Genomic DNA, 24,044 nt, shown 5'->3' with positions numbered 1-24,044 from the left:
ATCAGCTGATCATTAATCAGTTTCACGATTGAAGTAGCATCAGGAGAGGGAGGGAGAAGAGGCAGTCGCTCCATATATCGGTTGTTAAGCTTAACGTGGGAATGCTTTACAAACATTCAGAGATGAACTTACACACTTGCTTTACTTCTCTCTGGGATAACTTCCTCGGAGATGAAATGCCGGTTTGGTAGTGAGGCTACAAATACACACAGCCGCTCTATCACGTGAGCACACTGCTCCGACGTGCCTATGAGCCGAGTTACACTGTGTCGCAAGTTTTGTGAGGAGCTTTTTTTGATATTTAATGGATCGGATTACATTTTTTATTTCTCTCCGATCCAGTAATTTACGTCCGTATCTGACCGATACCAATACGTAATATCGGATTGGCCCATTTCTACTAATTACAAGATCCCACATGTTTAATTTCAAGCATTTCTGACAGTAGTGCAACTTCATAAACTATTTAGTATAGCACAAACAGATTAAATCTAATTAAAACTAAACAAAAACATCAACAGCCTTAGTGGTTCTGCTATAAAGCAGGTTTACTGTGAATTAAATCACTTCTAAATATAGTAGGTAGAGCAGAAAAACTGGCACCTGACTCTATACTCTTTTCAAAACATTTAATATATGTCCGATTCAACTGAACTTATGGTTTTTGCTTAAACTCCCCCCCCCCCCCCGCCCCAAAAACAACCCCCCCCCCAAAAAAAACCCCCTCTTGATTCTTGTGCCTGAAGAAAAGCAACAGCTTGAATATTAAAAAATCCTGTAAATGAACTGAAATGATTTTGACATCTCTGTGTTAGCAAATCAAACACAACCACATTTTCCCCCCAATTGTGTTCCACGTATCAGATCACATCATAAGAACACTGAGCTCTGATTAAAGAAAATATACACCTTTATAACAATTGTTCATGATCCCAAATGGCATATTATTAAAATAATGATGTAAAAAACAATACAAAATGTCAAACGGGCAACTATGTGCACATGCTTTCATTTCATAGTATCACACTTTGCCAGTTAGAGGGCTGCTGACATAATCTGGGTCCAGTCTGGCCACACTGTGGTGAGGAGGAAGACTCACCACTGTTGAAGGTACTCCGGAGATACAACAGGCAGTGATCCATTCAGCTTTTCTTCCATCTTTTGGGTGGTTTGACTTTATTAAATAAATCAATACGGATGTTGAAGAAACACAGCTAGGTGATGTACATGTGGTTTAACATATAAGAGTTTGGCAGTACATGAAATTGAACGCATGTGACAGCATACTTTAGTCAGGCTGTGGAGTTGTACAAGACATAAACCAAAACACAAACACCAACAAAAGATAACTTAAATGGCCGTGATACATTAAAGTAAAGTCAAATTACTAATAGCCGAATAGATTTAGTATTTATAACAGTGGATATTTTAAATAGAGCATACAGTATACACCTGCTAAAATGTTTACCCTTTTCTTCCATGGCTATGCTAACTAACAAGCTAACATGAATTAAAACGGTTATACATTTCCTGTTTTAAAACAGGTTTAGAATACGGTGCAATGAGGTAAAAGTTCGCGTTTGTGGCTATCAATTCAGATAATGATGACTATTTGTGGTAATATAAATGCTAAGATTTAATGCTATTCAGTAGCCGTGCCACAAGTACAGCTAATGTTAGCCAGTTAACTTAGCATGGATGAATGGCTTCGCTTCCACTAAGACTTCTCCCCATGAAATTGTAAACAATTTCTTAATATTATTACACGTAAAACATACCTGTTGAGGGCACTGATGAAACACTTCTTTTAAGGTAAGATGGTTATTATTTTTCCATATATTCACACACTTCTATTCATAACATTTGAGGTGGAACAGATGCAACAAAGACATGACAATCCTGCTACTCAACTTTGACACCGGAACATCTTAAGGGTAAGATGTAGGGATGAATAGGAAAACTGTTCGTTATTGTAATAGGGAAAAATAGCCCTATTGAATATTTTTGCATTATAAAATATTTTTTGATATGTTATTTTTATAAGCATATCGGAGAATAGTGTTTTTAATGCAAATTTGACGGTATAAATCGTTAGAAATGAAAACGACACGCCCCTATTTTCGGATTGGTATGAGCTGCTCGGTTTAAACTCCGTGAGGTTGCTGTCTATTGGTTGACATCAGTCCCTAATTTTGCAATTAGGTGCAGCATTTCTGTATTTAAATATTTTATTTACAACTAACAGTCCCACAGCTATGACAAAACAAGGAAAAATAAGAGGACAGTTTCATTGTTTTTACAGAATTAATTAGAAATGATAAGATGATTCATAACAATAAAGTAGTAACAGCTCAGCTACAACTATTGCAGCATCTTATTACATCTTACAGGTTTAAAGACTACATTGACATACATTTCTTGTTTATTATTAGTTATTAATGATCTCCATTATTAAATTCATGCTGGATGCAAGAGTTATGCAAAAATCAGTAAATTTAGCCTGCTAAGACCTTGTTTTTAGGAGACTTGTATGCAAATTAACAGCGACTATCCCGCTTTTCAAAATGAGATTCATTATTCCCTTTAGAAGCCTAAACATTTTCACACTCAAGTGTTTTTAAAGACCAGTGCAAAATAAAAATGCAAAATTCTCACAAAATCATGAATCAGGTATTTTGATGCAAGTATTTCATTCAAGGCTTTCAAGAAGCACGAGAGAAACTCTAAATAATGAAATGCTCCTGTTCTCATCAAGCTTTGAAAATATGTTTTTTTAACTCAAAAATAAGCATTATTCAGTCTTTATGAATGCTTGACTGTGTTTCTTTTCCTATAGGTTATAACACATTTATAGCTTCTCATGATAACTCAAACAATCAGAGAATAGAAACACGCCAGCGTTAATTTACAGATTTAATAACTCTGCACTTACACATTAGAAATTCCAGAGTATACAGTCAATAAATCAAAAAAATACAAGTCTATGAAAATACAAAATAAGTCACTGGAAACATGTTTAATAAAAATTCAATAAATAGTATTTAAAAAACAATAACACCAAAAACATGCACATGTGTGAGTGCTGTGGGGGCTTTTCTGTTTTGTGCGTGACACTGTCTGGGGAACAGAGGTCTTCTTCTCTCACAGTGTTACTTCTCATCCTTGGTGAGGCTACTAGGTCAGCTGGTATTTGGTATCTGTTGAGCAAATGTCCCGAGGTGTTACACATCATTATAAGCTGATGAGCATATAATGTGGATGGGCCTTTATGTGTGGGGTTTACATGTTTTCGCCATGCTCGCATTGGGTTCTCTTATGGTACTCCAGCTTCCTTTCACAGTCCAAACACAGACAAGGGTTAGGTTGAAAGAAAACTCTTATTTGGCCCTAGGTGGGAATTTGAGCATGAAAGTTTGTCTGTCTCTAGACCTGTGATTTACTGGCGACCTGTCCGAGGTGTACCCCGCCTTTTTCGCTGTGACTGGGATAGACTCCAGCCCCCTTCCAACCCTAAATTGGATAAGCAGAAAAAAAAAAAAAAACAACAACCAATGGATGGATGGACACGTAAGCTACTTTTGATAGAATAAACACACAGATTAAACAATCTCAAGTTGTCAAGTTTCATGTGTTTTATGTCATTTGCTCCAAACTGTTTAATCCAGTGGTTCTCAAGCTGTGGGGCAGACCCCACTGATGGAGCACAGAGCTACTGCAGGTGGGATGTGGTTCCAGAGTAAAACCGTGAAGGGAAACTACACTGTATGAGTATTATTCTCTTTAGGTAAAAGAAACAAACAAAAGTTCACTAATGCTAATGTGCCAACCTTTATTTTACTAAAATTCACACTTGGATTTTTTTTTTCTTTTTCTGAAAGGAAGTGCCAGAAGAAGTACATAAAAATCTCCTTAGATTTTTATAAAAGTTGTTTAGTTGTCCCATTTCATCAACTTCCGACTACATGATAACTACACTACCTGAGTGCTCCAGTAGGCAGGCTTGTTTTTTCTCCTCCCCTGAATCTCTTTTATTTCGAGGAGTTGTTGCTGTGCCTGGTTTCTTCATGCAGTGCACTACAGCTTTCATACTCTGGATCTAGCTGCTCCTCTTTGATTGCAATCCTTTTAGCATCCTCTGCAGAACAAAAACATCAGCAGGGAGTCAATGATTTATTTAAGACAAATAAATCTGTGAAAATTGAAAAGACGCACATATTTTTAAGCAGGTCCCTTTCTGAATTTAACTGAGATAAAGACGGAATAGCAATCGAATGCCTCATGTTTCAGCTGTACTGTGCAGCTGTGATATTTACCTTTAGCTAGCTGCAGGTCAAAAGAGTACTCTGTCTCTTCCACCTCACGGCTCGGTGCCAGGCCTTTCATCTGGTCTCTCAGTTCCTTCAGCTTGATGTAAAAATGCACCTTATCTTGTGCACGAGGAAACTGAGCACAGCGGGGGCTCGATGACGGCATCAAGTAGCACACCTGAAAAGAACATCAAATGCTATGAAGTCTGTTGTTTGTATAGCTGAGCAGATTTATGTTGAAATCATTTCCTGTTTCCACCTACCGTTTCAGTTTCGGGAATTTTGTACGGCTGTAGTCCAAACTCAAGGTTCTTGGCCTTCACACCAAAGGTTTCTTTGCAGAAGATTTCATAAATACCTGTGAAATTTACACAAAAATACCTTCAAAAAATAAAATCAATCAGCTAGTGCTAGTATCAAAACACTTCAACAAAAATGGAAAAAAGAAAATTGTTTGCATCATTTTACCTTTTCCATTAAACGCTGCTATTAATGGCTTGTATTTTTGTAGCTTCTCAAGTAACTGTCGGCCTCCTTCACGGATCTCCTTACTAGGACCAAAAAAAAAAAAAAAGAGGACAAATTTTATTTTAAGTTACAAACTGTCTGTTTTGCATTTAGTTGTAGTCGCTTTAGTTAACTTTACCTGGAGAGATCCTTGCTGCCAGGTGTGGTCCTTTCTACCATATTGGTAAAGCCGATGCTGTATTTCTCTGGCAGGCTCTGGTCATGCATGTAGTTAAGTTGCTGGTCAGTTAGACCTGACAGAAACAGACATTTCCCTGGACAGAAAAGAGGAGCTGAGTATAAAAACAACCAAGTGGCCGTCTAGCACAACACTGGACTCAAACCAGCTTTTTTCCTCCTGATTAATCATGTTTTCCAGTTGTAGAAGCTCTAAATTTACAGAACTGTTATCAGCAGACATTGCTACTTTTTTTGTTTTTGTTTGTTTGTTTGTTTGTTTTTTATACCATATGATCATAGCTGATCAACACTACTTTGTAAGGCAATAAGCCTGCAGAACAAGCATGGAGCTACTTCAGGTGAGATATATAAATATATTTATTTTAAAGCAATGATCCATGTTGATATTTTACATCCTGAAGTTGAAATAAGCAACAGAAAATTTTATAGCTAATATTTCTAAGTAGCTACATCTAAAAATGTCTTGATGCATGCTCAATCATCCAGGTAAGTAAATCGACAAAAGTTGATTCTGTTCATCTGGACGTAGCGTTTTCAGTCGGAGAAAGTGCATCCCAGTCACGGAAGCGTTGGATGTAGTCTGTAAGAGATTACAGGATGCCCCCAACCTCAGCAACAAAACCACTCTCGGCATCGACCAAGTGTGTTTGCTTTTGGAACTTTGTCTTAATTCCACCTATTTTACATACAAGGGTCAGTTCTACTGGCAGAAACATGGGTGTGCCATGGGCTCCCCAGTTTCACCCATCGTGGCCAATTTGTACATGCTATCCTACCCTGGAACACCACCAAGTCATTGGTTCAGATACGTGGATGACACCTGGGTGAAAATCAAATCTCAGGATGTACCACAATTCATGGATCACAGTAATTCAGTGGACCAACACATCAAATTCACCAGGGAGGATATGAAAAGTGGCAATTTTCTTCTTAGACTGTGATACTGCATTTCGTTGCCTTGTACTTGTGACGTGTGCAATGAGAATAAAGTTGAATTCTATTCTATTCTATTCTATTTCCATCAGTAATGGGGGACATCTAAAAGCTGATGTGTACTGTAAACCTACGCACATGGATCAGTATTTAAGGTTTGACTCTCATCATCCACTGGAGCATAAACTGGGTGTCATCAGGACACTGCAACACAGAGCAAACACCATCCCCACTGACACAGCGGCCAGGGAAGCAGAAGAACATCACATCAAGAAGGCCCTGAGTAAATGTGGTTATCCCAGCTGGACATTTGTCAAAGCTGAGAAGGCACCTAAAAGAAAAGCTCCAGCCGATCTAGGAGAGAAGGACAACTGCTGCCTAAGCAAAAACCTGTAGTGATCTCATACGTGTCAGGAGTATCGGAACAGCTGAGACGCATTTTTTCTAAACACAATGTCTCTGTGACTTTTAACCCCAAAACATGCTGTGCCAAAAATTGGTCCCCCCCCCAAGGATCGGGTCCCCCGACACAAACAGAGTAACATAGCGTATGCTGTTAAGTGGCAGGAGGATTGCCAGGATTTATACATCAGGGAAACCAAACAACCTCTGGCGAAGTGGATGGCGCGACACAGAAGAGCTAACTCGTCAGGCCAGGACTCTGTAGTCTATTTACACCTACAGGCCAGTGGACACTCTTTCAATGATGAGGATGCACACATCCTGAACAGGGAGGAACGCTGGTTTGAGCGCGGAGTCAAGGAGGCCATTTACGTGAAAAGGGAAAGACCATCTCTGAATCGAGGAGGGGGGGCCTAAGGGTACATCTTTCGCCAATTTACAATGCTGTGATTGCAGACATTCCCCAACTCTCTGTGAATGGTACTCATGACCATTGATCACTGGTCTTTGATCACTGAGCTTTGATCAATGGTTGTTGATCAGTGGTCATGAGAATTTGAATATTAATGATCAAGGAACCAACCTCCCAGCCCATTGTTCATTCAGTGGTGCTAGTTTCAGTCATTATGCAAATGTACTTTTTATAAGATTGTTGAAACCTGCAGTCAGCTGAGACTGAAGAAGTCACCTAGATGAGTGGTAAAACGTCTCTTTCACTGAAAACGCAACATCCAGATGAACGTCCAGAATCAACTTTTGGGGATACATCTAAAAACTTCAAGGACACTCCCTTATTCTGAAAAACCTACCTAGCAAATCCTAATACTCTATGGGGGATACATCAGAAATAGTGTTGCATAAATGTTTTGCTGACTCTTTAAACATCAATATTCACCTTTGAAAAGCTCTTTAAAATTTGATGTATTCTGTTGCCTGCATTCAAACCTAACAAGTTACAACATTCAGCTGCATTTCATCATCATATTGGCATCTTGGCCACCTTTAAGGTCTCTTAGAACAAGCCTTAGCTATAAAACAATAGTGACAATGCACCCAGAGTGGGTCAAACAGGGTAGAACTGAAAATGAACACTGGCTCATATTTATTATAGTCGGTAATGAAACTGAATTTAAACGTACAGAAATGGTTCCCTGGGTTTGGGTAATGATGTCCTTTGTAAGCTGACAATAGGCCTGGATTAATTCCAATCTGAGGAGAGACACAAAATAATTAAAGACCTAAAGACTGCAAGTTGGCCATGTCACAAACCTAAATCACAATTAGAACAAAAAACAAAAACACAGAACAAAACTGGAAATACAAAATAACTCACTATCAAAATGTCGAGATTGTAGGTAATCACATCTGGCAGTGTTTTAGCCATAACTTCAGCCACTGACATGCCGTTGAAGCGGTTGAGAGCTCTCTTGGCTTTTTTGGCAGCCTCAACCTCGTCGTCCTCCTCACGTGTCTCACCATCCTCCGCTTGCTGTTTCGGAGGTCGACCTCTCTTCTTCTTCACTGGTGTCACGTCTAAGAAAGAAGAGGAATTTATTGAGTACTGAATCAAAAACAAACAAATAAAAAAAAGACAATTAAAATACAGGCGACAGGATCTCAGAGAACGTATATTGAACAACCTATTGAGGAATTTTGATTTGTATTTTATGATGTCTTTTGTCTGGTTCATATGCAGCTCATTCCTTTAAACTGTAGTTAAATGTCTCCAAATTATTCTATGGGAAACAGAAGGCAAAAGTAGTTTTTTGTACAAATGGCAGCACACATATTTAAAATACATCAGATCTGAAACTTCTTGGGAAGAACTACTGTGATTGTAGCATCTTCCATTACCTTTAGGTGGACCTGAAGGCTGGTGCTGAATACTTGGCCCGTGCTGCTGTGTATGCTGTGTGTGTTGAGCATGCTGTATGTGTTGTGTATGTTGATGCCGTGGGTGGTGCAGGAGTGCAAGATCTGGGTGCTGCTGGTGCTCTCTGATGTTCTGCTGAGACACCTGCTCCGGGTAATGATTTGGGGCTGGAAGGTAGTTCGTGTAAAAAGGTTCCTGATAAAAATTTGGATCCCGGTGAACAGATAGCTCGGCCATGACAGGCTCATCCACGGGACCTTCAGTGTAATGGTCCATGCTGGGATAGGGTGCCACATGCTGTACCTCAGGGTACTGCTGGCTGGACTGGTACCTAGTAGAGATGAGGGCGTGAAGAAGTTAAGCAAAAAAAGAAAAGAAAAAAAAAGGACATGAAACAGGATCCAGGTACATCAGGAAAATGTGGTGTGTGGAGAAGTGGGTGAATAAAACTTAAACACAGGACACAATACTTGCAAAAACACATGCGCTGACATCCACTAGTTCATATTTTCTGCATTTCATTTACTGTTTTTTATGTAAAACAGGCACCTCAATTATTGTTCATTGCTTTTATCTAGTTTACTGATCATTTCTGATGATGCAACCTACAAAAACTAACCTTTTTGCACCTCTAATTGTGTATTTTTACAATAATCACAAGGTTGACTAGAATGGAATGAAGATACTTTTGCAGAATATGACGATACAAAGACAAACAGAGGCCAAATATGTAAACTATTCATTTTAACCTTGCGTGAACTGACTCTCTACAGGTGACAAAGTTTACAAGTGCAGTTAAAAAAAGGCCTGTAGCAAACAAAGGTGTAATAAATGCTGGATAATGCGCTGGTATGTTAAAAATGTAAGAAAAAATATTTTAAATTAGTCAGACAAACATAACAGAATATATCAAGATATTCAGATTGTACAATTATTGTTTTTCTTTTGCATGCCTAAATTTAAATCCAGAGTATTTCTGTTTCATATTATTCCTACATAATTACCCCTACTTCCCTTTAATCAGGAATCATGGATTACGGTAGTCAATTATCCTTCACAATTACACTTATCAGTTGCTACAATCCTAAATATAAAGTATACAAATGTGTAGGCTATGATGTCGAGTGTCAAATGACATTTATTTTCCTCCATCATGCATGAAAATGAAAACGAGTCGAGGAGATAACATGACAAGTTTCCCCAGACCTCCTGCCACCTCCAACACCAACTCACCACTGCTGAAAATAATCCGAGGGAACCGTCAGTGAAGTAAACTGGTTTTCTTCCATCTTAACTGTTGACTTATTTGAATACATTAACATTTATTCTGCTGCCAAACTCATGGATAAACATGAGAAATGTAAGCGGTAACGCGCACACAGTAGCTTGTTGGCACAAAGGCAGATGCTACAGGAAGGTTTAGCTAACAGCAAACTGACGAGATTTCGAAGTTCTACAGTTGTTTTAAAAACGCAATTTAATATTAACAAACATAAATGTAAATGGGTAAAGTAACATACCTGTCATACATTTCTTTAGCTTTCAAATAAGGAAATAGGGACTGGGAGTCTTCCCAAAACAAAGACCATTTAAACGCTCAACATTTCGATTTGATCCGGTTGGCTGAAATGCTTACCGCCGCCTTGTGGTCACTGTGCGTACTGCAGGGATTGCAGGGATCGGATTTCGACGAGTATTTTAAATGCATCGGTGACATCATATAATCGATAGAAAACTAAGAAGAACATTGCAGATCATTTAGAACTGTATTCGTGAAATCTGACACATAACACTTATTATAGAGCCTTGTACTAAAACTTTGCGAGATAACGCAAGCTACCGCTAAGCGGCGACAGACGGCACTTATCGCCGTGTATCAATACGAGTTTATGCTGTAGAAGAGTACTGCAACCGAAGATGGTTTATTTCCGGAAAGTTCATTACTTCTCCATAAAATCAGAGGCGGATTTATCGTACAATTGAGAGGAAATAAGAGTCCATGGAAAAAAAGACAGAGTGAGGACTCGCTATCAAAGAATTTCCAGTAGTTAGATAAACGTCACGATCTGCTTCTGGTCCTCAATGACAGACACTTCACTTTAAGCTAGTAAGAATGAGCTTTAGACTGTGGAAATTTACTTATTTGTGACGGGAACAATTAAGTTAAGGTTTTAAAGTGTAGTTCTGTGTTAACAGTCTCCGTGTTTGGATGTTTTTAAACTGCGTGTTTTATGGCTAATCAGTAGCATCATGTGAATGGATAGCGGCTGTGGATGTGTGAATTATTCATATACAGTGCATCTGTACAATATGTGCAGTCTGCCATACATTTGTAATATGAAAAGGGATACTTTAGCTACATGGTAGTACTTTGACAGTGCTGCATGCACAGCGTCCCGGCGTTGTATTGAGTTTTTAAACATCTTCAACTAAATGGCAGTGGTGCTAATTTTAGTAGACAGCTATAGTTTTATTTAAGAAGAAAAGGGGATGCTTATATTTTTAGCACCAGATTGAAAAGGAGAGCTGAAAATGTATTGTTTATCTATACTAATTTCTATCTCTTCATATATTGTGTGCTGTTTTTGACCAGTGTTTTGAACCTGGTCACTTATCTTTTCCTCCAGGTTGAGTCAGATCAGTCTGTGAAGATGCCAGCTGGGGTGTCTTGGGCTCGGTACATCCGGATGTTAGGAGCCAGTGTTTTGGCCATGTTTGCAGGAGCACAGGCTGTCCATCAATACTACCTGCCTGATCTGGTGAGGGACAAAATTAAGCCTTAGGTATCAACAGAAGTAAACAAAGGCCAAAACTGGAAGCTTCTATTTGCCAAATCGACCCAGGATTGTACTATACTGTCTAGTATGGGAAAACACTGTCAAACATTGGCCTGGTCGAACAAAGACTTCAGTCTATCCCATGCAGAGACCTTCATCAAGGATGCCAAGATTTAGGTTTTCTGGTCACCAGAAAAGTGAAGCCAAAATTCAGGGAGTTGTTTTCTTTGGTCCTGAAATCCCTGAACTGGTGCATGACGATGAGTTCAAAAAGAAAGTGAGTAAGCTGCATGGGAAGCATTTGTGCAGGCTAACAGAGTTTTTTACATTCTCATCTCTCCTTTTTATCTGGAAATCTTGATGATGTCAGCAATGAACACGGGAAATGATTTTGTAGAAATATCAAAGTAAAAGAAAACCAATAGCAGTGAAAATTTAATCTGAGCATAAACTGCTTGTTCTTGCAGAGAGAGACGGGTGTGCGGTCCAAGCGTATAAGCAAGTGCCTTAAACCTTTTTGGAGCACACCGACTTCTTTTTATTTGGAATTTAATTAAAAGAAATTAACAGAAATAATCTTTAAAACAATTTTGGTGGTACATTCTTTAAATTCCAGATGTTTTATTATTATATTACACTGATATTGAAAAGTTTCAGAATGTCAGTGACGTGTATCTCAGAAATCTGATCAGTAAGCTTATATCGGATCGATAAAGAGCTGACGTTGTGAAGTTATAAGTAGCAACCAAAAAATATTTTTTGTAGAGCAGTGTTATGATCAGTTTTACAGCCTCCTTACTGACAAAGACATTACCATTGGCCCACCATACTATATGAAAGTACATCTTTATTGTTTCCTTTGATTTCAAAGGAAGACTGCAGTCTTTCTTTGTATTGATGTTGCCTTAATGTGGGAAAAAAAGATAATGTTGAAATCACAACAACAGTCTTCTCAAGGCGCTTTATATTGTGCAGTAGATCGTACAATAATAGATACAGAGAAAAACCCAACAATCATATGACCCCCTATGAGCAAGCACTTTGGCGACAGTGGGAAGGAAAAACTCCCTTTTAACAGGAAGAAACCTCCGGTTGAACCAGGCTCAGGGAGGGGCGGCCATCTGCTGTGACCGGTTGGGGTGAGAGAAGTTTGTGTTTACTACCTGTTGTGGTGGTCACTCAAAATCCATCAACTCAGCCATTCTGCTGAGCATCACATCAAAAATGGCATCACTGCCAACCCAGACACCTCAAGCTGCTGTCACTGTTTCTCAGCTGGAAGTATGTTGATGTCCGATTCTTTGGTTAGAGTTGACATATTATGCAGGGAAATTGTGGTTGGAATTTGTGAGCAGTTTGTATTCACAGATGCATCCAACCAATGAGCTTTCACCTGTCAGGCTGAGTTAAACGTGCTTGCTGTTCTCTTTCAGAGTATACCAGACGTCCCACCAAAGCCTGGTGAGCTTCGTACGGAGCTGCAGGGCTACAAAGTCAGAGAAGAAGCCTTAAAGAAGGTTAAATCTGAACGAGATACCGGCTGATGTGGATCTACATCCTCTGTGTGGCAGACACTGAAAGAAGCGGATAGCACTAGCCCCACTATGTCATGTGTGGGATGTCTGCACATAAATATCTTCTGTGTTTTCTTCTAATGGGACAAACAGGAGAAGAATAAAGTACCATACCATTGGCTATCAGGGATCTTAAGGATCTTATCCGGATTATCTCCCCCCCCGCTGTTATTGCATTTCTTCTTCCTTCTTGAATGTGTTTGCATTGTTGAAGTGCCAAATACTCTGAGGTTTTAATCATGAAAACATATAGTGGGAGTTGGAGTCATGAAAGAGTTTATGGCCTCCACCATGGAGATAAAAATGTTTTAAATTAAAAAAAAGACATCAAACAAGAATTTTGGCAGCACTTTGTGGTACATGAGAGTGATTTAAACTGAAATGCATACAATTTCCTTTTTTGGAACAAAAAAATTTAATAGATATTTTTTTGGGCGGGGGAGTTGTTCCACTTATTGGATGACAGCATGAGACTTATGATTTTTAATGTTGACTGTAATTGGTTAGGGAGGGGGATATGAAGTGTTCTTAGTATAGTGTGGCATGCAATGCATTCATTTGATCACATTTTTTGTTGTATTCAAGCTTGAAGTGCTTTTCATCAAAATAGCTTTTGACAGTCCTTTTTTTTTTAAGATCACAAGTCTAAACTCCTACATGTTGGCAGGCGTAAAGTTTAAGTTAAGGTTAAATAACAATGGAAATAATGCCTTTCAATTGATAAGTGCTACAGAGAAGTAGAGTGTCAAATTATTTTTTACGAAGGAGTACATAAGTAAAGTAATAAGACCCCAACACTGATTGTTTGAGGGAGCTCCTATCTATCAATACAAACTGACATTATAACTGAGAGGGTTACACATAAGCCAAGATGGTGTTATAATTTCCAGAGGAGAAAGGGTTGTTTTTTTTTTAACTTTAATTTGGGCCTAGCTTTTACACATTTATTAATCGTGTTCAGTTGATAGTTATATAAATGCTGTTTAAATGGCTTTACCATGCAAGTATTGTGGATAATGCTTCAGGCAGCATATTTGATGGGAAGACTGGCTTCCGATCAAATATTATTGCCCTGCTTCTCTTCTGACCAGTTCATAAGCAAGTAAGGTTTATTTATGTAGCACTTTCCAAGAACAAACTTCACAATAAAGTACTTTACAAAGTGGTAAAAACCTGGTGGTCACAACAAAAGCACAGTCACCAGTACTTGTATTGCTCAGCACTGTTGGATAAGAATATGGCTAAGACAGAAGGAATGTAACTTAGTACGTTTACTCAAGTACTTTACTGAAAAACAGTACTTTATTTACGTATTTCTGTGTTGTGCTACTTTCTGCTTCTGCTCCGCTATATGGATGCAGATGTCGTGCTTTGTACTCCATGCCGTACATTTTTAAACTGTAGGTTCGATAGTTTATAGACAGATCATTTCTTCCCTGTTCATGGTTTCGGTGTGCCAACCCAGTGAAAACATCCTGGACACAGCCCTGACCCCGACCTGCGTATCATAGCAACAGGTTCAAACAAAAGGGGAAAAGATGGCGGCGCGGAGGGAGGAAGACGCAGCTGTTTATCTGGAGAAACACAAACTCATCGAGCTTATGGACAACCTGACTAGCATGCTCTTCTTTTACAGACCCGGTTAGAGCTTATTTGGTCTTTTCTTATACAGACACTGCATCCGGTTGTGCTAAAAACAAAAAGCTACTGCAAAAGCTGGAAAGTTAGCTCATATGTACTTACTGGGAAACTAAAGGACTAAAACACCTGTTTGTTTACCCAGAACAGTTTTTGAGCAGGGGATTATAATGAACTGAAATCCAGCTGTAAAATATTGCAGACATAGCCTTTGTTGCTCTACATACTTATTTTGTGCTAGATAAAATATTCATTGGTTAGCTGCTCTTTCTCTTGAGAGAAATGTCTGTTTTGTGTTACTCTAACATGGTACTAACATTTTGCTTTTAATTTTCATCACCATATGTCCATCATGATTGTTTTGTTTTACATTGTTTCTTGTGTATTTTTTCAGAGAAACCCAGGGAGTTTCTTATTGAAAAACTGGAGCAGCTAAAGCTGTCTCAACAGAGTGGTGTGATTGGGCCAAATCTGTTCGATGACTCTAACCTGGATGTAGTCTTTAGGATTATGGACCCTGATAATAAACAATACATCTCTTTTGTCCAGTACAAACAAGGTGAGTGCTGAACTACAGGGACAGGAAGAGACACCTTAAATACTTGGGATGGAGCTGAATGAGACGTAAAATGAAGGAATCAACAATGAAGCACTGTTGCTTTACAACCTAAAGATACTGGGTTCAAATCTAGTCTGGGGCCTTTCTGTGACGAGTTTGAACGTCCTCCCCTTATTGTTTCTCTTCACAGACCTCAAAATTATGTAGCAAATGTATTCATTCTTTATATAGCAAAATGTTATTGTAATAATAATAACCATTCATCCCCACAGCTTTGACAATGATGGGCATAAAAGACATCAATGAATGTCCCGATGGTGTAAATGAAGATCGGATATCCCATGAGACGTTCAAAACAGAAGCGTAAGTAGAGCTTAGCAGTGGTACAAACACAGTGTTTACCAGAATTTTAATACTCAGCGTTTTGCGAGGGCGATTGTTAACTTATTTTTCTGTTACAGGACACAAGGTCTGGAGAGGTGCTCAGCAACTTATGTACAGCTGTGAAGTGTTGAGGCTACTGCCCAGCCCAGCTTTGAACTGTTTAGTTTGAAATGTTAAAATGTGTATCTTTATCTACCAATAAATTCAAACCAAAAAAGGCACAGCATTAATGGTTTGTTTTTGCCTTTGTTTGTAGTCAATACAGCCTGTTGAAATGACCTCTGTCTGTCATTATCCACATCTATGTTCATGTTTAACATTATATTCACGATTGTTAGTACTTCTGCTAGCACTAGAACCGCAGTAAAACAGTATTTGTGGAATAACGACTGTATTTATTGCAGTTTGACTGCTTTCCCTTTATCCGTCGTGGTTGTCTTGAACGCGCACTGGTAGAAGGCGTGGTCAGGAAGTGACATGTCCGCGTCCTTATACGGAGGACCCTCGCCTTTCTCCGGTGACTTGTAGGTGAAATTAGTTTATCTTTTTCGTCTCAAAGTTTCTTCAGTTTTTGCTGGGACAGCGCCCTGCGGAGCTCAGCATGGGTACCGTCCATGCCAGGGTAAGCAAAACTCCGCTAAACGTGCGAGCTGGGACTTTGACCTCCGTGTCTGTGTTTAAGTGAGTTATCTGACAGAGCGGCTGCTGGAGTGAGAGGCCCTCTGCACTGTAATTCAACAAGATACAAACAAGGCTCAGGCATTCAGCTCACTGTACAGAGACTGGATTCATTCAGGCCACAAGTTGTAGTTTTTTATTAACCACGGTAAAATGCTAAGAAGCTATTCCAACTGTGTGTTTTAGACTCATAGCATGCTAGTGGTGTCTTTCCTTTTGCTGCAGTTTGAAAGGCTTTGGTGTGCTTAATGAACTTAAGTGAGGGTTGTTTTTCCCCCCCACTGCTGTACTTATTATGTTTATGTATTTATCTAGTACAGGGCTGCGGGTATGGGTTTATTAATAAATGGGTCATATGTGAATAGGATAACGAAGTGTCCCAGTTTGTGTGGGACTGCACAACAAAATTTTATCCCTTGTCCCCCACATATTCCGGCAGTGTCTCGCATGTTTTATCGATGATACCATATCTTTAAAACTGAGCCAGATAGATGCAGTTTACTGACTTGCTTTAATAAGTAATAACAACAACAAAACTGTAAAAAAATTTTTTACAGTTTTGGTTGTAAGTAGTTTAAATATTTGTTTTGATTTTTTCATCTGAATTTTGGAAATGATGGAGAACGTTTTTTTTTTTTTAATTAAAAAAAAAGTAAATTATTGTAATTCCCGTTATGAAACCTTAACCTTTTAGAAGTATTTCCACAGACCTGACCTCAATGTCCCCAACAGTATATAGAGCCCCAAGCCTGAATCACCCTGTAAAAATAAAATAGATTCTATGGACATATTCACATATATGCACAATTAATTTCACAGTCATTTTTGTTTGTTCAGTAAAACACTCTGTGAAGTAATTATATATCCAATTATCCAATATATCCATTTTACTATGTCCTGCAGAGCCTAGACCCTCTGCCCATGCATGGGCCAGAGTTAGGAGTTCAAGCTGACGACATTGATGCTCCGGAGATGGACCAAGAGCCGAAACAAGAAGTTCTTGAAAATAAAGATGTAAGGTTTATTCTGTGCCAGATTGTAAATGGGACGTACTCTGATTACCACTGTCACATTGCAATACCCATCTTTACACTATAATTACACTCTGCTTGATAACTCTTAAAAAAGGTGTTTTCTTGACAATATCATTGTTTTAATATTATTTAGTATTATTTATATATATATTACAATTAGCCAATTTATCTAAATAATAACATTTATGTAAATACAAATATATAAATAAATGTATATTTTTTTCTCTTTGGGATCTTTACCATTTTTTTGTGCGTCTGTCTTCTCTGTTTTTCAGGTTGTGGTTCAACAAGTGCATATAGACGGGCTTGGAAGAACCAAAGAGGACCTGCTGACTTATGAAATCTCAGATGTTTTCCAGGCAAAGAACTTGATTGATGTAGGTACATATTAATATGTGTGAAATGATTGTTTCCTGTTCAGCTTATGGTTGTGAGTAGTTGTAACACATAGTTCAAACTGTTGTGCAGGTTATGCGAAAGTCCCATGAAGCGCGACAGAAGCTTCTGCGTCTCGGGATCTTCAGAAAAGTTGAAGTTGTTATCGACACCTCACGAGGTACTGGCAGTCACTGTGTGGTCTTCAAAAATGACTTTGTTATGATTACATATCAGACATATTACAATGAAGTCTTTATCTCAAACGTATAAGAAGAAATGGAAGAAAGCCAACCTATTCTCGTGATGAAAAATGTTGACCATGTCCTGCTCAAAAAGACATAGGAGGAAGCAAATGCTTGTTCATTCATATCTCTATTTAACTCATCATATTTCTTTTTGTTATAGAGTGTAATATATACATGCACACAAGCTTTAAATGTTAATAGTTATGACACTAAACTTTGACCATTGCAATCAAAATGTAGAGTTTAAGTATTTAACACCCTGTCTCATCTAAATACTTCTTTGTAAGTGTTTTTAATATATTCTTTTAACTGATTAACACACAGATTTTGTGCATCTGTTCAAATTCTTCTCCATACTATTCCACAGATTTACTCCATAGACAGCTATTCACATGCTCTTCCTTGTTGTCCACACATAAATCTAAAAGTTATGACTGTCCAATTGCAGGCTTATTCATGTGAGATATAGTGGCAAGAAAAAGTAACTGAACCTTTTTGAAATGTTGTATTTATGAATACAGTTGTCTTAAAATATGGCCAGCCAATTTTCTGGGTCACAGTAATGTATAAACACAAGTTAGTTTTGACTAATAGCAGACAATTGATCTTATTGTTCATGCTGAATACATTATTCAAACTCACTTTTAGGTCATGGGCCATATACATGCCAATTTGCTCTCAAGTGGGCTGGAGAAATAAAACCAATGCATAATAACTACATAATTACATGTTTTTCCTTCAGTTTTCACCTTTCTGTAAATGCAAAACAAGTTTATTCTTAGGACAGATAATCTCATCATATTTAAAGCAAAGTTAAAGACAGCTTAGTCCCCAAAATCTGTGCAATAGAGCTCTGTTTTTGTATGTTCATTTTCTGCTGTTACTAGATATACACACAAATTTACAGATCATATTGGAAAAGGCACAACTAACTTGTATAGAACTAGAGATACTTTTAATTCTACATACATTTTCATGCTTGTGTAGTAACAAACATGAAAACAGTGTTTTACCACCCTGCAACTTTCACAGTTTACATCCAGTGGCCCAAAGTTGACCTTGTCACTTGTCTGGATTCAGAATATGAATACCAAGACTACTGACATTTAAAGTGGAAACTAGAGTTGGCAAACCTTTAGTCCATGAAGTGAAACAACATTGATCTCAGGTTCAGGTCTCTAGATTCAGCTTAAGGTTTAAATGAGTTATAGGAGCTGGTTAATGTGCCAATACATGTCTCTACAATATGCAGGTTACCATGTTGACACACAACAGAAAAAGCTGTTTAAAAAAATTGTTGCACTTCTGCAGTTTGCTCACACACACTCCACATCAGTTTATACAAGTTTATAAACAAACCCAGGTAACTGGAAAGAACTCTACTACTTCCTTACTGGTACTGCATTGATGTAATTGCTTCTGAGTAAATGTATAGCAGTTAGATATTTTGATTTGTTTTCTCTTCAGGGGAGGATGCTCTTCCTAATGGCCTTGATGTGACCTTTGAGGTCACAGAGCTGAGACGTATGACAGGCAGCTACAACACAATGGTTGGAAACAATGAAGGCAGTATGGTTAGTGCCAAAAAGAGCTTATGTCATCTTCCACTCTCTGAAAGTAATGCAGTGTTGTATATTTTTCTCTGTGTGTGTTAATGCAGCTGTTTAGTTCAGTGTATTTTGAATATTATAAATATTAGGGAAATGCTGATCAGTTTGTTGATTCTCCTTCATTTCAGGTACTAGGCCTAAAATTACCCAATGTATTGGGTCGGGCAGAAAAACTGACATTCCAGTTCTCCTATGGTACCAAAGAGACATCATACGGTCTGTCTTTCTTCAAACCCCAACCAGGAAACTTTGAACGCAAGTAAGACATGAAAATGATGTGCACATAGGCATTACCTGTATTGAGTCACCCAATATCAATGTAGGAACAAGTTAAACAGTAGAATTTACATTTTTTCAGTCTAGAAAATTAAATATTTTAAAATGTATTAAATCATAATGTTATACGTGTTTCTCTACTTGCTGTAAGTACCCTCACTATGCTGTTGTTGACATTGTGGATTAAGTAGGTAAATGTTTGAGCACTCTTTGCCGTAACTTTCAGTGGGTGTATTTTGTAATTGCAAAGCATTATTGTACTGATGTTTTCCACTTTTCATATCATTTTCAGTATCACTTTGAATGTCTACAAAGTCACAGGTCAGTTTCCATGGAGTTCACTGCGGGAGACGGATCGAGGCATATCTGCAGAACTGAGCGTAAATACCTGCCTATTTCTGTTTTGTACAACTAAACCTATTTAAACTGGAACATTCTTGAACATGGTTTTGATGAATTTACACATTTGAGTAATATTTCAAATTAGATGAGTTTAAGAAAAACTACCAGAAAGTATAAGAATGTTTTAAGAGCCATAAAGTTCATTTCTGAGTTGCAGTATTGCTCCAAAGACATAGTTTGGACTTTTCTTGCATAATCTAAAATAAATATATATATATCTTGGATAATATGTTGTCTCTAGCATTTCATAGGCCTTCATTTAATCATTATTCTTTATTACTTGTAAGGAAACTGCTATATTATAAATATAGACATATATAAAAACTGGTGCTGTCAAAATTAACGCGTTAACGTAGATTAAGCCGCCATCACGATTAACACGATAAACATTTTTTAATGCTATTAACGCATCTGGAGTATGGAGGGCAGAATGACTCAAAATTCCTGCAATGTTTCTGTCCACACATTTCTAGCAGTTTGTCCAAGTAGTTACATTCGCACACGCGCAAATGGGCAGTAAATCTGGTAGTGACGGGCAGCTGAACCAATCACATTGTGAAAGAAGGAATTTTCTTTTCACTGAAGCACTTGCAGCTTAAAATATCACATTGACGCGAAGCATACTCTAGTCAGGGATGCTGCTAGGACTTTGGCTAACACGTCATCCAGCTTGGATCCAGCAAATTAGTTAATTTTTTTAATCTATTGACAGCACTAATAAAAAAATGAATGTAGCTTCTGGAAACTCTGGAAAGTCAAGCTAAATCTGAAGAGCCATAAACCTGATCACCAGTAGCAGGCGTCTCCTCTGCTTGCCAAAAGAAGTTTGATTAGATTGTGTAGAAGTGGAAAAAGGGCCATTTAGCTCACTCGGTAAACAATTTCCTGATAAATTCAAAGGCTCAGTCACATGTTTGAAGTCTTTATTTTAAACAACAAGACTTTCATTTTGTAAATTACAGCCCCTATTTACTGCTTTAGGGTGTGTCTCAGTCATCGTTACCGTTGACGATGACAGTCGTTACCGTTTCAGACGTCATTGTTCTTTTGTTTCTCAATCAGATCCACCCATCGTTCATTTCATCCAGTTTCTAAACAATCAGGAATCAACACTAAAAATGCTTTCACAATGGGTTTTCATTAATCAATCGCTGATATCAAATTGTCCATCTTTTATGTATAGACTGTGGTTATACAGAATTGAATTCTATACAAACAACAGTTATTAAATGACATCTGATTATCAATACCCATAGTTTCCTGTGTGGAAGACCAGCCAAACTCTGAAGTGGGAAGGAGTATGGAGAGAGCTTGGCTGTCTGGCCCGCACTGCCTCTTTTCCTATACGGGAGGAGAGCGGCCATTCTCTGAAGTCCTCACTCTCGGTATTTCTCTGTTTGTTTTTTGTTTTTAAATTAAAATTTATTTGTTTTACAGTGAGGTTACAGTGAAGTTAAATGCTTATTTTGAAAAGTGGAAAAAGCCTGAATTTTCTCAAAGGCTCCATGGAAATAAACCTGCAAATATGATGTTTTGAATTGCAGCATGGTATGGTGATTGACACCAGAAACTCCTCCATCCTTCCCAGGAAGGGTGGTCTGTTGAAGATCCATCAGGTTTGTTGTTCACCACTAAATTAGATCTATTTTAAATGCTATGTAGAAAGTTAGTGACTATTATCATACACAAGTTTGACATTTTGTTTGGTGGTTGTGTAGGAACTTGCTGGTTACACTGGGGGAGATGCCAGTTTCTTAAAGGAAGACTTTGAGATCCAGCTCAACAAAACACTCTTCTGGGACTCAGTGAGATTTTTCATTTTACATTTCAGTCAGTTGCCACAAAATCTTCCCTAAAATTAGCCTGTTAAAAAGGCTGTTGTGCTGATTAGATAGCTTTACTAGCTAATTCATTGACTATATATGATTAATGATTATTGATGTCCAATAATAAAGTAATGAAAAAATGGCCTGTTAACGGCTGGCCTCTTTTTGCTGATTCAGCTTGACTAAACACTGAATTTTTCCCTCAGGTCCTTTCTGCCTCATTGTGGGGTGGTTTGCTTCTACCCATTGGTGATAAGCCGACAAGTATAGCAGACAGGTAAAAACTCACAGCACACTGGCATTACTAACCAGAGGTTTGATGGTCCTAGAGCTTTGTAAATTAGGCTGTTGAAAGTGATGTTGCTGTCCAACATCTATAATGGTTAGCATTTAAATCTTTAAAAGACCACTTTTTATAATGGGAAACTTGGGCGGTGTCTGTAGTTACAAATAGGATCTTTTTCTACTAATTCAAAGCAGATTTATCTGCCTCCCTTAATGACTGTCTGACTCTGGTGTGGCTCAAAAATTTAAACTGTCTAGTCTTATCCCTAAAACCATCCATCAATCGTTTTCTTCCACTTATCCATTTCAGGGTTGTGGGTGGGCTGGAGTCTGTTCCAATTGCTGTAGCAAAAGACATATAAAGTTCAGTTTAATTTAAATTTGTTGTGTGTTTTGTACTTTGTTGATATTCTAGGTTCTATCTTGGTGGCCCCACCAGTATCAGGGGTTTCAGTATGTACAGTATGGGCCCACAGAGTGAAGGTGAGGCATTATCTCAGATAAGCTGCTTGGTAACCAGAATGAAGTTTGATGATTAATTGAAAGGTTATGTGCTGGCTTTACTGGTATGGCAGGTGACTACCTGGGGGGAGAAGCCTACTGGGCTGGAGGCCTCCACCTCTACACCCCTCTACCTTTCAGACCAGGCATGGGAGGCTTTGGTGACCTCTTCCGAACCCACTTCTTCCTCAATGCCGGGAACCTTTGTAACCTCAACTATGGTGAGCTTTTAAAACAGATGAGCACTATGTGTAATTCTTCTGACAACGTAGTGTTTTATTCTATTGTATATAGTATCTTATTCTTATTATCCTATCCTATTCCATTGTTTTTCTTAATTTTTGCTACTGTAACTTTGCACTGTCCACTTTCTGCAACAAATTTCCCACGTGTGGGACTAATAAAGGTTTATCTTATCTTATCTCTCTCTTATGCTTATTTTTTACCAAGACCGGATTAGGATTTTATGTTGTTAGGACAAGTATTGCTCAGATTATGAATACATGCATTTGCCTATATGGTTGGGTTCATATGTACATTTTTGTTCAGGTGAGGGGCCACAAGCGCATTTGAAGAAACTGGCTGAATGTATACGTTGGTCATATGGACTGGGCATTGTGCTGCGCTTGGGGAACATTGCCAGGCTTGAGCTGAATTACTGCATTCCCATGGGAGTCCAAAGTGGAGACAGGTAATGCTAATTTTATCAGCTAGTCTAAGCTAAGCTGATTGGGACTTATTTACGGTTTCTTTAAAGAAATATTAGGCCAATAGAATCACTGTAAATAGATGATGAATGATGAATTTTAGTCTGAAAAGAACAACACATTCTAACTGACCGCAATCAAATTAAGTATAGTGGTGGTTTCTTTAACGTCACTAATTAATTTACTGTACATTACAGATCTGTTTAAATGTGACACTAAAGAACTTATTACTCTAAGTTTGACAAGTATGAAACTGTGTCAGAACATTGCTATGGGAAAATTAAGAAATGGATTACTTAAAAAAAAATCTGTATTACATTGCAGTTGTAATGATGTGCAACAGAAATAAGCTAATAATTGTCTTTCAATTACATTTCAATGATTCTTTATTGTCTTTGCAGGATATGTGACGGGGTCCAGTTTGGAGCGGGAATCAGATTCTTATAAAACTGCATTTCTTTCCTGCCAGATAATTGCTTGTACATAATTGTTGCAACCAGTTTAGTTCAATAAAACTATTTGCACTGACTTTCTGTTGTGATCTGTGTTTTCTTATCATTACATTAGTGAGAAATGAAACAACTGGTCAACAGACCTGACCTTGAGTATGCCACAAAACTAGCTACGGATGGACAAAGAAAGCTCTATGAATCTAGGTCTTTATTTCCAAAGACTAAATTAAGACCTGTAACTTTGCCTTGTGGGCATATACAAATACATGCTACAAACCGATGGGCATTCAGCCTTAAACCACTGCCTCCTTCCTTTTGTGCAACTAGAATTTTTGTGTGGCTGATTAGAAATATATATTTTTAAAAGAAACATAAACGTGTTTACACTGCCTATACAAGCAGTGTAAAACAAAAAAATATGTGTATATATAAGGGGCATTATACCAATAAAAATTGTATTACTTTACCCGTACTTATTAGTTAATGTATTATCTG

At 38.0% G+C, this 24,044-nt stretch overlaps 4 protein-coding genes across 10 annotated transcripts in view; 2 read left to right on the top strand and 2 right to left on the bottom strand.

The window, feature by feature from the left end:
• The window catches only part of tdg.1 (thymine DNA glycosylase, tandem duplicate 1), a 6,549-nt gene extending 4,634 nt beyond the window's left edge, over positions 1-1,915 (bottom strand). Inside the window, exons 1-2 of the mRNA XM_005731490.2 lie at positions 1,779-1,915; positions 1,100-1,174 (exon numbers count right to left, since the gene is read on the bottom strand). Coding sequence (XP_005731547.1) covers positions 1,100-1,158 — 59 coding nt within the window. The 5' untranslated portion in view covers positions 1,159-1,174; positions 1,779-1,915. The remainder of the gene's footprint in view (positions 1-1,099; positions 1,175-1,778) is intronic.
• Positions 1,916-3,063: 1,148 nt separating this feature from the next.
• On the bottom strand, positions 3,064-9,865 carry tdg.2 (thymine DNA glycosylase, tandem duplicate 2). Of its 3 annotated transcripts, XR_001290359.1 has the most exons (11): positions 9,744-9,865; positions 9,457-9,524; positions 8,205-8,554; positions 7,684-7,883; positions 7,490-7,559; positions 4,954-5,089; positions 4,776-4,858; positions 4,571-4,665; positions 4,314-4,485; positions 3,979-4,135; positions 3,064-3,510 (listed from the first exon to the last, which is right to left on the bottom strand). XR_001290359.1 is itself a non-coding variant. In XM_013910441.1 (10 exons), the coding sequence occupies exons 2-10, from the start codon at positions 9,510-9,512 to the stop codon at positions 4,029-4,031; spliced, it is 1,269 nt and encodes a 422-aa protein (XP_013765895.1). In that variant the 5' UTR covers positions 9,513-9,524; positions 9,744-9,865; the 3' UTR covers positions 3,559-4,028. The 3 variants fall into 3 exon arrangements, 2 of the variants coding, with proteins under 2 accessions (XP_013765895.1, XP_013765896.1); XM_013910441.1 differs by lacking the exon at positions 3,064-3,510 and having other exon boundaries at positions 3,559-4,135; XM_013910442.1 differs by lacking the exons at positions 3,064-3,510; positions 9,457-9,524 and having other exon boundaries at positions 3,559-4,135.
• Positions 9,266-15,376, top strand: efcab10 (EF-hand calcium binding domain 10). 4 transcript variants are annotated; one of them, XR_311697.2, is made up of 6 exons: positions 9,266-9,492; positions 10,851-10,982; positions 12,434-14,215; positions 14,607-14,771; positions 15,044-15,134; positions 15,233-15,376. XR_311697.2 is itself a non-coding variant. In XM_005731488.2 (4 exons), exons 1-4 carry the CDS (start codon positions 14,113-14,115, stop codon positions 15,276-15,278), a joined length of 405 nt encoding a protein of 134 aa, XP_005731545.1. In that variant the 5' UTR covers positions 13,874-14,112; the 3' UTR covers positions 15,279-15,376. The 4 variants fall into 4 exon arrangements, 1 of the variants encoding a protein (XP_005731545.1); XR_001290360.1 differs by lacking the exon at positions 9,266-9,492 and adding an exon at positions 10,146-10,330 and having other exon boundaries at positions 10,817-10,982; XR_311696.2 differs by lacking the exon at positions 9,266-9,492 and adding an exon at positions 10,166-10,330.
• Positions 15,377-15,498: 122 nt separating this feature from the next.
• On the top strand, positions 15,499-23,626 carry samm50 (SAMM50 sorting and assembly machinery component). Of its 2 annotated transcripts, none has more exons than XM_013910439.1 (15): positions 15,499-15,777; positions 16,737-16,847; positions 17,143-17,244; positions 17,336-17,423; positions 18,958-19,064; positions 19,229-19,359; positions 19,669-19,756; positions 21,035-21,163; positions 21,323-21,394; positions 21,497-21,583; positions 21,811-21,881; positions 22,305-22,372; positions 22,456-22,611; positions 22,940-23,081; positions 23,499-23,626. In XM_013910439.1, the coding sequence occupies exons 1-15, from the start codon at positions 15,757-15,759 to the stop codon at positions 23,542-23,544; spliced, it is 1,419 nt and encodes a 472-aa protein (XP_013765893.1). In that variant the 5' UTR covers positions 15,499-15,756; the 3' UTR covers positions 23,545-23,626. The 2 variants fall into 2 exon arrangements, with proteins under 2 accessions (XP_013765893.1, XP_005731542.1); XM_005731485.2 differs by having other exon boundaries at positions 15,503-15,777; positions 22,465-22,611.
• Positions 23,627-24,044: the final 418 nt, after the last annotated feature.

Source organism: Pundamilia nyererei, unplaced genomic scaffold (assembly GCF_000239375.1).
Source record: "Pundamilia nyererei isolate P.nyererei 1_Seehausen unplaced genomic scaffold, PunNye1.0 scaffold00043, whole genome shotgun sequence".
Taxonomy (NCBI): Eukaryota; Metazoa; Chordata; class Actinopteri; order Cichliformes; family Cichlidae; genus Pundamilia; species Pundamilia nyererei.
This window is presented reverse-complemented; position numbering and strand designations above follow the sequence as displayed.

Excerpts from the sequence above, each read along its gene's own strand:
- tdg.2 (XM_013910441.1), bottom strand. The coding sequence starts at position 9,512 with ATGGAAGAAAACCAGTTTACTTCACTGACGGTTCCCTCGGATTATTTT. Across the intron at positions 7,884-8,204 it reads GCCTTCAGGTCCACCTAAAG|ACGTGACACCAGTGAAGAAG; the intron begins GTAATGGAAGAT and ends CTTCTTTCTTAG. Across the intron at positions 7,560-7,683 it reads ACAATCTCGACATTTTGATA|ATTGGAATTAATCCAGGCCT; the intron begins GTGAGTTATTTT and ends GTCTCTCCTCAG.
- efcab10 (XM_005731488.2), top strand. The coding sequence starts at position 14,113 with ATGGCGGCGCGGAGGGAGGAAGACGCAGCTGTTTATCTGGAGAAACAC. Across the intron at positions 14,772-15,043 it reads TTTTGTCCAGTACAAACAAG|CTTTGACAATGATGGGCATA; the intron begins GTGAGTGCTGAA and ends TCATCCCCACAG. Across the intron at positions 15,135-15,232 it reads GAGACGTTCAAAACAGAAGC|GACACAAGGTCTGGAGAGGT; the intron begins GTAAGTAGAGCT and ends TTTCTGTTACAG.
- samm50 (XM_013910439.1), top strand. The coding sequence starts at position 15,757 with ATGGGTACCGTCCATGCCAGG. Across the intron at positions 17,245-17,335 it reads AGGCAAAGAACTTGATTGAT|GTTATGCGAAAGTCCCATGA; the intron begins GTAGGTACATAT and ends ACTGTTGTGCAG. Across the intron at positions 21,395-21,496 it reads GTCTGTTGAAGATCCATCAG|GAACTTGCTGGTTACACTGG; the intron begins GTTTGTTGTTCA and ends GTGGTTGTGTAG.